Here is an 18,326-nt window from a genome sequence, read left to right as displayed (position 1 = left end):
TGAGAACGAGCTGTGCTGTTTACAGAGACACGTCAGTGTAGCTGAACGCTGAGAGGACGAAATGCTTCAAATGACAGGAAGTTATCAAAGAGGCTGCTGTACTTGAAATGCTGAGGAAGACAATTCCAGAAAAGATGCAAGCTGTTGCAGCATTATGGTCTACGTGGGATACTGTCGGTGGGGAAACTGAATCTTCTGTGATGTCGGAGTTGCGTGCAGACTGTCGCTCCAGGAAGCTTTGATTCTTGGAGACTAACACTAATCATTTGCTTCAAATGTTTTTAATATGTTTGGATATATTTGTTGGGTTTAAAAACGTTTGATAGGATTGATTTCTTTCTCAGTCACTGGTCCCCACTGATCAAAGACAGACGCCTGGTCAGTGGTGTTATGCTTCAAGCTATGACTCTACTTGGTAGTCCTCTAGTGTCAGTTCTGCAGTTGTAGAACTCTGTGGTTAAGTTGAGAGGAACATGGCTGCAGACCTCCGACCTCCGCAGTTCACAGGAAACACGTGACCTCAGCAGCGGAAGTTGTTTTTTTTCAGGGGAATGGGGCCTTCATATTCGTCCACGGGTCACCGTGAGGTAGGGTGTAGAGAGATGAATGCACAGTGCCTGTCATCATCCTGTCTGCCTGGTCTACAAACAGCTAAGCTAACGTTAGCACTGGATTTAGTTTAACTCTCAAACTGTCATTCACAAATCCCGTAGTCCAGTCTGACGGCTGACATTTCGCCATGCCCTGCGTAAACCACTGAGATCGTGGTGTGTTTTTAACGTCGTGTTATAGAACACAGACTTATTAATAGACTCGCGAGATCTTCACGGTTCTGAGGTTCCCGTCAAGACTCAGCCATCAGCCTCTCTGTCCTCCATTTATCTCGCTTCATTTACATTCATAAATAAAAAAAATGGTAAATTGTAGTGATGTGTCTTAATAATGGAAGTGGGACAGGGGAAAGGTGCAATTTAAATATTGTATGAAGCATTTAGCGTTTAGCGTTTAAGAACCAAACAGTGAAAACTCAAAATATGGCCTTCACATGGGAAAAAACGACAAGAAGAAGAACAACTTCCGCTGCTGAGGTCATGTGTTTCCTGTCAGCTGCGGAGGTCAGAAGTCTGCAGCCAGGTACACTTGGTCAAGTTTGCAATATTAAATATGTAGACATTCAACACTGTAATTTAACAATAACAAGTGACGAAGACTCCTCAACTGTAAGTTGATCAGTAAAGTTAAACCTGTTATCCTGAAAACAATAGCCCACTGCTCTGAAAATACACACTCCGGATTTTGAGTTTGAGTTATAAAAATCTACTTCCTCTGCAAGATCATTAATGATTTCTCACAACTCATGAACAGAAACTCGTTCGGTGGACGCATGGCATCGATATGAAGCCAACAAAATTTGTGATCAGATGATAACAAGGATGAGGAGAAAAGAGCCAAATTTTGAATGATGGTTATTTGTGGTGAAATAGCTACTATTTCTGTATGGAGTGGAATCAGAGCCAGGAGTGGTGGAATCATGGCGTGAATCGCCTCACAGAAATACTCTTTATCCAAAACTTCAGGATGTCACACGGCTACTTTTAACTACATCTGTCAGCGCCTCCCCTCAAGAGTCGTCAGCAAGACAGACATGATTGAGGTCACACTGCACAAACTACGACCTATATCTGACAAAATCTCCAAACAAAACAATGTCAAATGAGGTGCAATTACTGCCATGACTATTTATTAAATATCCATGATTACATTTTTATTGGTTAAATTCTTAATGGCAATTCATTGGTCAATGAATAATCATTAGCATCCTAACGCCAATGCTACCGAAGTGTTTTTTTTGTTTTTTTGTTTTTTCATCCATTTGTCCTAGTTTTCATCGGCCCATTTGTGTTCAGATCATCTTATTGGCTACTAAAATGCAGATGAAAGGTTTGGATATTAATTCAAATTATACTCAGTACTCAATTATGATTTTAAAAGTAACCAAATAGATTACATCTTGCAATGCATACTTTAGTACGAGTAAAAGTACAGACTTAAACCTACTCATAAAAGTACAAGTACCCCAAAAAACTATTTAATTACAGTAATTTTATTATTTGTAATTAGTTATTTCCACCTATGCATTGTGCTGAACGCAACCCTACTGCATTGTATCATGGGATATTAATCTCATACTAAGGTTTTGGACATACAAACAATCTAACATAGTGTTTTATGGTACTAAAATAGCATGTTACTACAGAATATCTGATGCTTTCACACAGGAAAGAGAAGTCCTTTGTTTGTTTGTCCCTTCTGTCTCCTCCATGCAGACTTTCTCATTCTTTAAACTCCATCACCTGACGAGCCTCCAGAAACTTGAAGCACAGGACACTGACCAAGCTGCCATTTTTGACGCGTCGTGACTGAGAACCTGCTGGAATGAGAGAGACGCAGAATCGCCAATTCACGAAAAATGCAGTTTGACTTTCCTCTCTTAACATATGTGTCAGAGCAAAAATCCTGCATCCTTTTAGCGAGCAGCTGTTCCTGAAGGCTGCGGGCTGCCGCATCACTGTTGACTTTACTCGCGAGCGGCGGTTTGTTCAGGGCCCATTCCCTGAGAGACAGGTGTTGATTTTGGGAGAGCAGGTGCAGATGTTGTCTGTTTGTCGCACCTGTGCCTCTGTAGACACAGCATGTGTCTTTGTTTTTTTAGATCTGGACAATCAATCGAGACGATGCAGACATCACAACATTGACTCACGAAATGTCCAAATCCCCGTGCGGAAAGACCTTTTACCCATCTGCAAAATTCTGGATTATTTTCTATTATTTTAAGCTTTTTTGAGGAGGAGTTGTAAGTGTTGCTGCAGGCTTTCTCCACATACAAGATGCCTGAGTACAGCTGCTGTAATGATGCAGATGGGAGTGCTTCCTGCTGCTTTGAACATGGGTTGAAGTGAGGTTTAGAGTTCCCGATGCTCGGCAGTGTGAGAATTCTCGGGGTCCCCTGAGGGGTTTTGCCCATGTTGCGAACATTTACTGTTAAACTGAGCAGAGAGAGGTGTTCTGCTAAATGGAAAAGGGTTGTTTGCTCCTCAAATAGACATTGCATCAGCCGCAATGACTTCACACAGAAAATGAAAAGCCCCCCCCTCACCCTGCTCATGGTAGGCACTCTAAATGTAAATGTGTTCATTTAGGTTAAAGCGCACACTGTTATATAACTCATCTTGTGTGTTTCTACCGCAGGATTCTGCCACCAAACAGCAGTTTAGCACGATAACTTGACAAAACACTCACTTTAAACATAAAACAGAAGTTCATGCGGTACAGCCCATAAGCGCTTATGCTACAGAATTATTCAGATTACATAATCAGTCATATCTGCATAATCGCAGCAGCATATAATGTGATTATTTCTGCATAATTTAAATGTTTTCATGTAAAGCTGTTACACATTTGTGCCCCTGTACCTCTGTGTGATTATATACAACCACAAGTATTTTTTCAATCTTGATCTATGAGCTGAAGTGAGACTATAAGATCTACACTCATTCTTGAGACCTGGGACGAAACCATATTTCTTCAAGTATGCTTAAATTTTGTCAACTCCATTAGACACACACACAAAAAATAATATTATAATATAAAACATGAAGAAAATGTTAAGTAGTTTTTGTTGCATTAAAGATTATTTATTAGCTGAAATCATTTATAGTTTGATATACTTTAATTGAAGAAATAACATTATAATGTTGCCCACTTACAATGTTTTTTGATAATGTAACAAGAAAGAACACAAATTAAAGGTACAATTGATTTTTTTCATTGTTGTTGAACTCATTTTCCTTATGAACATACTGTATATTTATAACAGAAAAAAATGACGGAGTTGACATCACATACAGGGGCACGTCCAGACATTTTTGACTGGGTGTCTCAAGTCAGCGCTGATGTATTATTATTATTATTATTATTATTATTATTATTATTATTATTAATTATTATGTGTTTTTCCTGAGAGGAAAAGGTTGCAGACACTCTATTTTTTTTGTTATTGTTCACAAAACCCAGAAAAACACTAATTCTAACAATGAATTGATTCTAGTAGTGTGTGTGTTTCAAAAAGCTCCACTGTTTCTTAAAACCTTTAAAAACACATCATTGAGCCACTCTGTTGCACTGGCTGACATGTTCCTGCATTACCACGAACACACACACACACACACACACACACACAGGAATTTATTTTGACTCAATCCTACATTAACCATCCTGCTGCTGGAAATACTCACAAGCACTCCAGGGGCCAGATGTATAAACGATGTGTACGCAAGGAAAAAAAAAACATGCTTTTCCTACACATAAACTGCTATATTTAAAACTGTGAAACTATGAATGTGCGTCCCTCACGCATACTTCAGACCAGGAATACACACGGTTTTCTTTAGATAGCTGCTAGTAAAATGATGAGGTGGATGTGAAATGTAAGGTGAGTGATGTAGGGCTGGATAATCTGTCAAATATTTACTGCAGCACATCATAAAATGACTAAAATATGTCATCAAAGATGAAGGAAACATGTTAAGTTGAAATACTCGCTTCTGTGACAACAGCACTACAGTCGCAGTGTCCGATTGAAAATTCAGAGCAGGGGCTTTTGTTTCCAGGCTGAACTTTACATCGATGGACAACTGACAGTTACGAACAACTGATCAACTTACTTGTTGTTGTCACTTTGCGCTTGTCTTGCGCTCCTGCATTGATTCTGCAGCCTGCCTGAGCTTCCTTGAGTCTGGGGAGGAGGCGGCTTGGGAAACCGCTCACTTCAACCACAGACAGTGTATTAAATGGGATTTAAAATAATTTAATATACAGGTAAGGGCTCCAACTTACTAGTTAAACTGCAGGATACATTTTTGCAAGTGTGATTGCTCCTTTAAAGAAGAATTAAAAAATTTAAATGACATAAATCAAGTGATCTGTTGATCTTTACCAATCAAGACTCGAGAGTCTAACAATGGCATAGTCGTCGATGCTAAAATAAAAAAAGTTTAAATCAAAAAGTCAGCAAATTGAATTGTGCATTTGGAGAATTGTGGCACCCCTAATACATAAATTCTGCAGCTTTCTGCAGTTTTTTTCTGACACTTTGTTGTCTATGGTATAGAAATGTCCATAGATGTTGGAGCTATGTTTGTGTGGGGTGTAACAATAAATAAATGCAAACAAAAGTGTAAACAAAGGTTCCTTTTATTAACAAATTAAGTGCAAAATTAAGTTAACATCAAAATAAAAATGAAACAGAAAGGTTAACTTAACCTACTGACTTAAATAACAACACACACAAGACAATGAAAGTCCTTGCTAGCCAGAGCAGCTAACAAAAACCCAGACACACAGCCAACGAGTGACTTTGCAAGCCAGAGAAGCCTGAAAAGCTAATGAGGCGCCCAATGAGTGTCCTGCTAACTGTGAGAGCTAGCAAGACACAGAAGACACAAACACGAGTGACTTTGGCTAGCTGGGTGAAGCTAGCAAAGCACATAACAATATGAGAAGTCCGGTCTGCCCCTGCAGAACTAGACTGCAGTCATACAGACCTCTGTCTGCCGAACAGCCCACTGACCTTGTCCAACTGCACACTCCCAGCTTTTGAGCACCAGGCCCTGATTGTTGATCGACTGCAGCTGCTGCCAATCACTGCACCTGCGGGGGAGCGCACACACACACACACACGCACACACACACACACACACACACACACACACACACACACACACATTGTGGCATGCAACACTGGTTCTCTTTATTGTTGAATGATGGTTCTTCCTGATAAAAATTCAACTACAACACGTGGTCCTAACAGCTTATGACAGGTCCTGCATTCTTTGCAGAGACAACACACTTTTATGGATATTCTGTACATGAAACTGTTGCAAGGTCACATGTTGCAAAACTATATAATGCAAATGTTTTAGTTATGCTGTTGAGAACATAAAGGCGCTGTTATATGCATATTGGTTTGTTTTAGTCAGGAGCAGTCCTGTTCTGTGGATGGAGGGACGATATGTAGGTCTATTATTAAGCCCTGTGAAGTTGGTGTCATTTCTTTTATAAGCAATAAAAAAACAGTCAAATAAATACATTTTGCAGGATTTGTAGTTGATTAGAAAGTAGAGCCCTGTTTTGGTTAATCATTTATCATTCTCTGGAGTTGTGTAGAGAAATATGGACAGATGGACAAACAAAGTAACTGATAACTTGATGGACAAACAGCAGCTGAGAGAACAACCTTCTCCAGATTTCATTGTCTTGGATGAAATTAGAAAGTATGATGAAAGCAACTTGCCAATGCCAATTTACGGATTAGGAGAACGGAGGGGAAAGAAAAATCTAGTTCATGAGGAAAAAAAAAACATGACTTTAGTTAAAACACCCTGATCCTCTGAGTGATATCTGGGCCAAACAGAAGTTGCAGTTGATGCAAGATGAATCTTTAATGATCCCACTGTGAAATCATCAAAATCCCAGAAAACAGCAGGAGAAAGCAAACAAACAAAAATTAAAAATAAGCAAAAGGGTTCATTCAATGTATTGTTTCAGTACCTTGTTCTCTACACTCACTCTTAACCATATACTTGTTATTAAATGTCTAATTCTACGTTGTTTACTTCTTTTTTTTCCCCTGCAGTTCCCTATGATCAGTGAGTTCGGGGAGAACACCAACTCTTACTGCTCCTTCGAGAGCAAAGAGACGGCGCTGCTGCACACAGAAAATGGCAACCTGCAGCAGAGAGTCAACGTCCTGACCCACGAGGTAAGAGGAGAGATGAGGACAGGAGGGAGGGAGACAGAGAAGTAGGACAAAATAAGAGGAAAATCCTCTCTACGATATTCATTTTCTTTTTTTAAACACACACTGGCTGGAATAAAAACCTTATCACACCAAAGGTTTTTTTTTTCTCAGCTGCTTGAATTTTGCAGAAAAATCCCTCCCTGCCTGTGAATTAATTGAATTAAAAGTGAATTGAGGCCAACCCTGGTGGACATACGCTGAAAGACGTCCAGAACTAATTAAGCACTAAAGCTGCTGTCCAAGCAAAATTACTGAGATTGGGTGTTTTTAAGGAACCGTCCAAGCAGCAGTGTGACATGGGATTTTCACGCCGGTGTTCTATTTCTGAGACATGGTATAATTGGGACCGAACCTGGCCAAGATTTCGCTGAATGTGTACGCCCTAAAAAATAAAATAAATAGTAGTGTTTCTTTCCAACAGATTTTACAATATATGCTGGGATAACATACATAACACACACAGCCTTATTTAAAATATAAAACTTGAAGAGTGCACTCAGTAGAACCAGACAACAGATGGTGAAGCACCTACTGCAATGCCACCACAAATGCCAGATGCAACAAGAGGAGGTTTGCAAAGCTTCAATAAGGTGTTTTTGTATAGTTTCTGTTTTCTTGGAGATACACAGAATGAGTTTTGAATCAAAGTCTCACTCTTAAGTTTTGAAATAAACTAAACAAAGTTTTGCAGACCTAAAATCATGATTTTGATAATTTACTTTTCTTCTTTAGATAATCTTTGAGTGTTACTAGTTAATTCCAATGGATGTGGCTCATCTGCACCTCAATATGGATGAGATTTAGACTTGAGTTTTTAAGTTTCAAATTGGTTTGGTCCACTGCCTACATATAGTGACAAGTCTCTTATTCAGACCAGTGTTTCCCAACCCTGGTCTTCAGGGACCCCCTGCCCTGCATGTTTTAGATGTTTCCCTGCTCCAACATGCCTGATTCAAATAATCAGCTCATCATCAAGCCTCTGCAGAAACCTGACACCAACCTGATCATTTGAATCAGGTGTGTTGGAGCAGGGAAACATCTAAAACATGCAGCGCAGTGGGCCCTGAGGACCAGGGTTGGGAAACACTGATTCAGACCATCGTGGGAAAGAGAGAGATACACACAAATCTATTATTTTGTCATTTATTCCCATGCTGCAATCTTAGTCAGCACTCCTCTGGCAGCAGGACAGAATCTCCCATCCATCTCCCCTGCAGATTGATTGCTTTTACTGTGCTTATGAGGACTTACGGGCACTCTGAAACTGAAAAAACAGGCCGTGACATGTTTATTGTCCCCACCAACTGTGGCATGAAATACCCACAGCTTGCCAGGTGTACATAATTGGATGTGTGCATACCACACACAGGCAGTATCTCAAAATAAGCAGCACTAAGATTCAGTTTTACTACTTTTCCACAATGTACTTGATTGCAACTCCATTCCGAAAATGGGCTTGAGTGCAAGAGGAGAGTGGCAATGACCATAATGTGCTCGTGTTACTCATTCCTTCACTTGTAGCTCTGGCGTTTCTATGACTGTACAAATGAAAGCGTGGGGAAATAGTAAAGAGAAAGGACTGACACAGGAAGGCAGTGACCAGTAAAAAAAAAACAAAACAAAAACCAGTAGCGCCGGCGGTAAAAAGAGCCAGAGAGCAAGAAAAGAGGAAGGAAATGGTTTATGGGAGCAGCAGAAACGATTAGCATGGGACACACAAGGTCACACGGCTCCGACACCGGGCATTCAGAGTGATGAAATGTGCCACGGCTCACTGAGCGTGTCCTGTTGGGACAGAAACACACACACACACACACACACACACACACACACACACACACACACACACACACACACACACACACACACACACACAAACCTTATCCTCTTGCTTTTGGTAAAGTGGTGACTTGCAGTTATCAAGGTGAAGAAGAGAAAGGTGACATATATACTGACAGAGATGCATCGCAGGAATTTAAAGGTCACCAAGCAGAAAGAAAAAAAAAAGTAATCAATGTTTTCTGATAAAAAGCAAATGTAAGTTTAACTGCACAGCTTCTCCTCAGTGTCTGAGGTATCAGCCAAGGCTGAGCATGTTGTGTGAAGGCCTGCATTTCTTTTGGGGATATATGTACCACTGAAGCACAATGTCAGCTGACATAAGGGCTTTGAGGTGGGTTCAGCTTTATCAGAATCAGGAATACTTTCTTGATCCCTGAGTGGAAATTAGGTCACAGTACAGCTGCTCCTATTCAGGAACATAAATATACATAAGCATAGGGAAATTATAGAAAATAGAAAATAAGAATGTGATGTTATGTGCTGATATGATGCATAGAAAAGAAGTAGAAATAAGAAATATAAGAAATATTTACAATTATATGCATCATACAATATTTTTGACTTCATAAACTCAAAAGATGGAGGTTATCAGAGCTTAAATATTTGGAGTTGGTAGTAAATGTACTCTGATTGCAGTTAAATTATTGATTGAGCCAACTCAAATACTACGTAAGGGATAATCAACAAGTAGGTGTGCGTTAAATAGTGTGAAGGTATGACATGGAAGTGAAGAACCGTCATCATCCCTCTCATACCCTGGTCATTTGCAGATTTTTTTTGGTGCAAGTTTTGCACTCAGTTATGAAGCAAGAGCTGAGTTGTTATTATTCATAACTAATGTAATTTCCTCAGTCTTTTCTCAGCCAGCAAATCAGCCTTGTTTCTATATAGCTGGGCAGTTTACTTACTTCTAACTCCCAAAAATTCCCTTTTTTTTCCATCCAAACCTGGACCTTTTTGAGGATATTCCTATTAAAAGGCTGCTGTGGATCATATAAAAGGTGCTGCTTCTTCTCAGCTATGTTAATAAGTCTCTTGTCCTCCCTGTGGACAAGGATGTCAAGGATGTCACATCAATTTTAACCAGATAAAACAGGTCGGGCGTGCGTGAAACTAGGCGGGGGGCTGAAAACTATATCATGATAGTGAAGTCAATCGATAGTTTTTGATCATGTAACTTGTGACTGATGACATGTTGTTTGCTCGGAAGGCTGGAAGCAGCTGAGGTTACACAACAAGTCTGTCATGTGTCTGGCCTTGGTCGCTGTCCTGATAGTTCTTGATCCGTCCGTCTATTTTCTTCCATTTATCAGCGGTTGGATCGCGGCGGCAGTAAGCCGAGCACGATGTCCCTCTTACTCCTCCACCTCAGCTGGCTCCTTTTAAACTTGAAGGACCAGCAGTTCTGAGCTCATAGTTGTTGTGTGATTTGAACCTATATATACCTCAGAATGTGCATTGTGCATATACACTTGTGAAAGGACTTTAAAGTTACAGAGGACGTGGAAAACTCATTTTCCAGGCTGCAAATCTATCACGTGTTGTCTGTTTGTAAAAGACTAATTAAACTAAAAATACTCTCCAAAAACAAGAACAAAACCAGACAGCTGTGAAGCTAAGAGGCCACATAAAACAACAAATCAGTCCCACACACACAACCAAGACCGAGGTGAAAATTTAAAAGGTGATAATGAGAACATCTTTAGAATTTTTTTTTTTGAAATCTCGTTTTTAGCTCTGGAGTAATCCCACTCTCCTCAGTCACGACGCTGCTGACAAGCCGTCCTCACCTTCGTGCCAGTTTCCTATGAGCATATGTTACCATAGACACACTGAATGGGCCTCAGCGCTCCGGCACACAGCGGCGATGCACCTCTTTGTCCTCGCCGGCTCTCTGTTTATCTCGCTCCCTTTGCTGCTGCTCCCACTCGCATTCTCTTCGACGTATTCTCCAACATCTCACTTCTGTATCCTCGCCCTGCTTAATCATTTCACTCGTTTTGTGTGTCGCTGCCCTCAGATGTGTCAAAAAGTATGTGATTATTGCTTCCAGTGACATTCAACCCCCTTATTACGCCACAGTGTGAAGAGAAGAGACCGGCAAGGCATCAAGAAATTCATTTTCTTCAGAATAGTGTTGAAGATTATTGAAAACATTTCTGGAGCTGTAGCGGAGGGTTCGCTCTGTGCATGCTGAGGTGTCAGGATTTCTGTGGCCTAAATTTCTCGGTTACGTAACAGCTTCTTAAGAGACACATTTGATGACTCTCACAATGGAAGTTTTCTGGGGGTTTTTTCCGCTCTCTTCCTTTGTGAGGAAGTTTGAAAACTGACAAAGGAGGGAAAAAAAAGTAAATCTATGTCAACCTTTTTTTTTTTTTCCAGCTCCAGAAGAGGAAGGAGCGAGAGGAGCAGCTGGAGGATGTGATCCAGGCCTACGAGAAGATTCACATGGAGAAGAACAACCTCCAGAGGGACCTGGACAAGATGGTCAGAGACATTATTCAGTTCACTGCACTGAGCGTTGGTTTATTTTACACATCAGCCATATGGCTCATTAATGAATTCCTACAGTTTGATGCTGATGGGGGCAAACATAAAATGTAAAACTCAGTTTACATGATGAACAGACACCTAACATGACAGATTATTAAAGTTAAGTCACCAAATTCACTATATGGCCAAAAGTATGTGGACATCCCTGTCCATATACACCATGTTTCTGCTGCGTGCAGCCAGGCAAAAGTTGTAACAGAACATAGTTGACTCATGACTCTCCAACATGTGAACGACAGACTAAATTTAACTGTCAACTGTTGCTTTTCAAAGTAATAATCCCCTAAATCTCGATATTGAGTTGCAGTGAAAAGACAGTACAGTACACAGTGCTGTGTGGCATGGAGTCTTTGAAGGGATAGTTCACCCATAAAATCAAAAATACATATTTTTCCCCTGCCCTGGAGTGCTGTTTATACATCCAGATTTTTTTGGTGGGAGTTGAGTTGAGAGATTTGTAGATATCAGCTGTAGAGATGTCTGCCTTCTCTCCAATATAATGGAATTGAATTACACTCGGCTTGTGGTGCCCGAAGCACCAAAAAATCTATTTGAAAAATTCAAAGTCAATGTCTCTTTCCAGATATCATGACGTGGTTACTCAAGATAATCCGCAGGCCTTGTTGTGAGCAGTTTCATGTAGGAACTACTTTCTTCCTGCAATAGAATCTACCAGAGCTACTTTTTTTTTACTAGAAAGAAAATAGTTCGTAACTGCTCACAACAAGGTGGATTATCTTGAGTAGCCACATCGTGACTTTTGGAAAGAGACACTGGTCAAAACCAACATTTCAAAGGATTTTTCGTGATGCTATTTGCACAACAAGCCGAGGGCCTTCTAGTTCACACCAAAAATCCATAGATGGATAAGTAGCACTACAGGCCAGCGGACATGTAGTAAATTTCTTGGTCGATAAAACAAATAATCTGTATTCACTTAACATAACAAAAATGTTTTCCTTTCTTAACACAAAACTACAGCAGTTTGCCGTCTTTTTACCAACTTATTTTATTGTACACATAATTTCATAAAAATGAATCAACACAATGTTTATTTTTAAGTGCAGGTGTAGCATATTAGCAGACTACTGGCAGAAAATGTAAAGAAAATCAAATTTGTTTGGATGTTTGTCAGTTTGACTGAACAGCTGTTGGTTTAACTTGATATCTTAAGCTTATTGAACATGTTTTCTCAAGTTAAGTTAACTCAATTGGTTTTATAACCTTCTACAAAGATTTTTTAACTGGTAATGAAAACTGAAAATGAAAATACTGCATCTATATGACCTACATAAGTTAACAAGAATATCCAAAAGGTCGGCTATTTCTATATAGTTATTCTTAAAGCCTACCACGAGTTGGATTCTCCTTAAAATCAGATTAAACAAGCCTGTTTCATTTTCCCAGGCAAAGTTACAGTGAATTGTACGTTAAGCCAGTTAAAAACAAGTAGCGGCAGATGTTTTATTAAGATAATTTTATTTTTCACATTATTAAAAAGGAAACTTGTTAACAGGGGCCTCCAAAATCACCAAAATATTATAAAAGTTCCTGATATTAGCTTTAAACTAATTATTCAACCTAACTTGTAATTTGCATTTTTAAGTTGAACCAGCTGAAAATGAAAAAAAGTTTCATGTGAAAGATGTTTACAGTAAACTTTGAGTTGAGTCAGCGAATAAAATGCAATCTGTATCTGGACATGCCTGAAAACGGTGTAAATTTCTCCATAAATTCTTCATATCTTACACTGAAAACAAAACAAAATGTGTCTCAGCTTTTTGCTCATTACCTCACTGGGTAATATTTTATACCAGGAAAGAATTTAGTCTATATATCACTACTGAATGTAAACGGTAAATGATGGATAATGCACAGACTGTCCTTTTTTTCCTGACATTACTTTTACATTTGGCACTCTGATAGTGCAGCCAAGAAGAAGAAGAAGAAGAAAAACCTTAGACACTTCACGAAATGTACTGGATCACTTTGACTGTGCACTTCAGACTACACTGCTCATTTCAAAGTAATTGCCTTCTGAGCAAACTTTTTTCATTACTTCTTATACTGAGTCAACAGTCCTTCACAGAGAAGAGTCCTTTTAGAGTCATTCAGTGAAACTTCCCCCCTGACACACACACACACACACACACACACACACACACACACACACACACACACACACACACACTTGATGTTTTTTGACTGTGAGGGAACATAAAGTTTTAATTTAGCAAATTATTGCAATAGTTTTTTTTCCAGGATACTGCAAGCTCCTATCATTTAAAAGAGACTAGAATTAGTTTTTATCCTCTAACTCCTTTTGTTAATAGATGTGCATTTGTGTGCAACATTTTTTGGACACATTTCTGTAACTGGTGACAAATCAAAGTCTGTCCAGCTCAGGTAGAGGCTTCCAACTGAACAGATTGTCTGGCCGATCTCTCCCAGATCCCCTCTGTGATAATAAACCATCTCATATGAGAGCGGAGTCCATTGAGCAGCGCTTGCCGAGCAGCATCAGCAGTTTTGTGCGGTAGGAGTGATTAAGGGATGAAGTGCGCCAAAGATGCTGGAACTGCCACCTGCCAATGACTGACACGGTGTCAATGTCACCTGAAGCTGTGGCTCCACCGGCCTGCTGGGCCTCATTTACCTTTAACCCTCTGGCAGTGCACTCACTCACTCATCCACATAATGTTTATCAAATATTCTGCACAATGACAAGCAAAGACTCAGAAGCTAATATGAAATTAGATTATTATTTTCAGGAGGGGGGTAACAAAGGCGGTGGCAAAAGTGCACACATTCTTTACTCAAGCAGAAGTACAGATACTTTATGTCAAAAGTGGATGTACTGATTCAACTTTTTTACTTGAGTAAAAGTGAAAAAGTAACCCTAACCCTGACCAGTCAAAATCCAGGCTGATTAATACAAATGTACAGCCTCTAGTCACAGATACCTTTAGTTCTGCCTAAGAGTTGTGTTGTTCAACAGAACTGTATGAAGAATGAAAGCAGTGCAGGTGGGAAATGAATCATATTCAGGCAGACGTAACATCAGACATAAGAATTAAATACCATTTGCAGAATTTACAAGAAGGCCTAAATAATTCAGAATTTGTCACAGACAACATTTATAAAGCTTCTCTCCACTCAACAACTCTCAAATTGCATGATTCAAGTTCAATGTTGAAATCAGCTGAAACAATGTGCCCACTAACATTTTCATTTGAACATTTATGTCCTCCATTATTTCTCTGCTTCTTACTTGTTGCCGGCCTATGCTGGACTTCTCGGCAGTCCTCCCTCGCCATCAGGCAGCCTTTTCTGATGGAAAACTGCTGTTATAGAAACCATATATCACTCTCTCTTGTTCAACCAGACTCCATTTGCAAAATCAATAATTTTACCTTGCAGAACACGGGAGTTGCTGGTCTTACACTGCCTCGATTGGTCAGTTTATTTGTGTTGCTGAATGACTCTAGTGTTTTAAAAGGTTAGTTTGGATTAACTACAGTCACACAAAAACACAGGCTGCAGCAGTGGTAGACCAGCAACTTCTATGTTCTGCCAGGTAAAATTACTGATTTGGACAGTGGAGTCTGTTTGAGTGATATTGAGAGAGTGATATTTGGCAGTTTCCCACCAGAAAACACTGACTGCAAGCTAAAGGGTTGAACATGTTCTAAATATAACATACACTTTAAGCGATATCATTTTTTTAGGTGGGCCTTTTTTAATGTGGCTAACATGTTTTACTGCTGACCCTGTCCACAGCTGTACATTAATTTGCTTTAATGCAGATGTCTCTTGTCTGCTTCTTTAAACTGAGCGCTGACTATGGACAAGTAACTCATATAACACCACTTCAAATAATCCGAACTGTCCCTTTAATATCTCTCACTATCTGTTTTGTAACACAACAAACAGTCCTGTAGATGAGAGCCAAGATGTCTGTGTTTTTCATCATTTTTCACCTGTATATAAAACTTTTGGATAAACCGATTAAATGAACTACCAATCCCTGGCTGTGTGAGCCATGATATCAGCGCCAGGATATGAATGTCAATTAGTCACACTGAAGACTGATATTTAGCAGCCTTGAACACGCTCAGAAACTGTTTTTAGCAGGTTAAAGAGAAGAAAAAAGACCGGCTGTGTGGCACAGGCCATCAATATTTGGATCTGCATGCTTTTAATGTAATTGCTGGATTGAAATAGAGCATTGAAAATGTGTGTGATTTCCAGACCAGCCTGGTGGAGAAGCACGTGGAGCGAATCCTGGGCCTGGAGTCGGCTCTGAGGCAGAGGGACAGCTCTCTGCAGAAACTCAACATGCAGCTGCACAGCAAAGACATGCAGTACCTGCAGCTGCACGCCGGCCCCGACACACACAGTGAGTGACTCTCTGTTACCATCATTAGTGTGATAATCGCTGTTTTCAGAGGGCACATGAACGCAGCACAGTGCTCCTGCCTTTACACAGCAGAACCAGAGAACAAGGCTCCTTATCAGCTGCAGCTACTCCGGCCGTGACGTGCTATGCTAACAGCAGCTAGTTTATGGATGTTATGTAGCTGATAATGGGCTTAAATATCAGTATATTCTTTTTTCTTTTTGTCTTTTGTATAACATAACTTTAATGTTGCATGAAATAAATAGATGTAATATTTGTCATTTATCACAGAACTGTGACTGAGACATTACATTTCAAGCCGAGACTACTTATCCTGTCATTCTCAATCAAACTAATCAGAGGAAATAAGGGGATGATTTAATTTAATCTTGCCTAGATTTTTGTATGTGGAAACCAGCATAATGGTACCCAAATTACCACAGCTGGCGCCGAACTCTTTTGTACTCAATTGAATAAAAAGTAGTCTGGCAACACGGCTATTATGCTCTAATGTTCTGGCTTTTAAGCATTAGCACCCAGCAGGCAACACTTACACGTTGAATACGAGTGATTGACAGTTCACTTTCACAACTCTTAAAAACCAAAAGAAACCAGAACATGCACCAAAAGGAAAAAAAAAAAGAGAAACAGGTGCATTGCATTTGAAGTAATTCTCAGTCGGCTGTCTTCAACTTGAAACAACAACACATCTGCTTTTATTCATGGTGTTTTGGGGCTTTTTGATTTTAGGTAATTTGCAAAGTCCAACAAAGCTGCAGGATACAGACCGTTCAGTTTCTTAGGTTTGATTAAATCCCAGGTGATCACAGTGTGATGCAGTTTTACTAGTCAGCGGTGTAGTGCAGAGCTTATGCAGCATTACAGAGTATTCTCTCTTATTTTTCAGGTGACATTATGTATATCTATTTTTAAATCCCCCCTGATGCGCATCATTCACTAGTGTGCTGCAAACCAAATGATATTTCTTCCTAGGATGGTGAAGTCACAACTTGTCTCACCCTGCATTCTGTGGCCAGTATTGATCACACCTCTTCTGTAGCTAATGTTCAATTTCATAATGATTGTTACTTCTTGAATTCAAGCAGCAGAAGAAACCCATTTTTGGGTGAACTTAATATGCAGGAGTTGTCTTAATGTCACTGTTTATAACACAGGGCATTACCCCTGCTGGATGCCCTGCATTAAAAAAAATCATTTTGGGGCATAAATTAAGAGTGTGTCTACTCCTCCAGGCACCACTACACCACTGAGTGTAATTTAGCACTAATAACAGTATTGCAGAAAAGTTTGATTATCGTGGTGATTTACTGTGACACTATTTGCCACAACAATTGTTGCTTGAACATTTGATAACAACACATTTCTACTTTATGCATCTGAAAATTATGGGGCGGGGAGGCAGAGGGCCATCGCTTTCTGAGAAAAACAGACATTTGTCCCCCTCAACATATCACTGTAGACATTACTATATCTAATTTCATATCATATAATAATATGCTTTGAATGTACTTGTGCCTTTTGCAGACAAAAAATGATGCATTTTTAGGTTTAGAGAGACTGCCTCCCCCCTTTGTATGTTGCAGGGTGGTTTGGTCCACAATACCAAAAGTGGCCACTTGCGGGATTGCAGGAAAAAAAAAAAAACCTCACCAGCCCAAAGAGCTTTTTCCTGCATATATACCAATATATCTATGCCACAGACATTAGCACACGGTACGAGATAAGTCTGTCAGTGGTGTCTGACCTCCAGTAAGTAGCTACTTTCAAAGACTTAACTTAAAACAAAGGATGTGTCAGACTTCCACTCAAGAGAATAAAACAAATTTGCAGACTTTGTTCATTCCGGTGCCTCTTGGGTGAACTGTGTGCATCAATGAGGGCCGCAACGTCTCCTTAATGCACGTACGCCTGTGGAGGACCACTGAATTATTGACCGATTTCTAAACGGTTTGTTTGGTTACAAATGTCTAATGTGTATTTGTGAAACCGAGTACTTGGTTAAATTAAAAATGCTGGTTTTAATACCAAAATACTTTGATAATATTTCTTCATACTTAGGTTCTGGGTAGTATATTTCTAATTTTTTTTACTGTATGTAAAATGGCTCCATACACATATGAAAATTGCTCTTGAGAATTGTTTCTGTTTACCCAAACAGTACAATGAAAGATCCACTCTTGTAGATGTAAATGTGTTACACAGATTTCAGAGGGTTGTTTGGTTCATTTAAAAAGCCTCGACACAAGTTATCTCCATTAATCACTGCTCATCTTTCTCAATCTTCCAACAATCTGTCAAGAAAGCATTTTAATTGAGGTCAGGTTAATCGTCGGCCTGTTGGAGAGAACCAGCTTGGACATTTTGTTCCAACTCTCCGGTTACAGTTGCAGAAAAAGAGACCTCCGATCTACGAGGGTGCTGCTGGCTTCAAAACATTTGGAGTGAAGTGGCTGGTGCTGTAAATTTGAGGATTTCTCCGTATTATTCAGCCTGTTGCTGCCATCTGTACCGCTGAGTGATCTCTTTGTGATACGTCTGCATTACCAACTGCTAGAAAACCTGTGAGATGATTTCACTTATTACAATGCAAATTAATTCCTGCATCAGAAAGTTTCAAAGGTGCTTCAAACACAGCAGGTCACTCCACTG

At 39.7% G+C, this 18,326-nt stretch overlaps 1 protein-coding gene across 1 annotated transcript in view; it reads left to right on the top strand.

Moving 5' to 3' along the window:
* The window catches only part of tbkbp1 (TBK1 binding protein 1), a 92,043-nt gene that overhangs the window by 47,198 nt on the left and 26,519 nt on the right, over positions 1 to 18,326 (top strand). The window contains exons 3-5 of the mRNA XM_084740209.1: positions 6,695 to 6,820; positions 11,087 to 11,191; positions 15,509 to 15,656. Of these exons, the coding sequence (XP_084596335.1) occupies positions 6,695 to 6,820; positions 11,087 to 11,191; positions 15,509 to 15,656 (379 nt within the window). The remainder of the gene's footprint in view (positions 1 to 6,694; positions 6,821 to 11,086; positions 11,192 to 15,508; positions 15,657 to 18,326) is intronic.

Source organism: Lutjanus erythropterus, chromosome 17, assembly GCF_056507025.1.
Source record: "Lutjanus erythropterus isolate fLutEry1 chromosome 17, fLutEry1.hap2, whole genome shotgun sequence".
Lineage (NCBI taxonomy): Eukaryota > Metazoa > Chordata > Actinopteri > Lutjaniformes > Lutjanidae > Lutjanus > Lutjanus erythropterus.
Note: the sequence above shows the minus strand (reverse complement) of the source record. Positions and strands in the feature narration are given on the sequence as shown.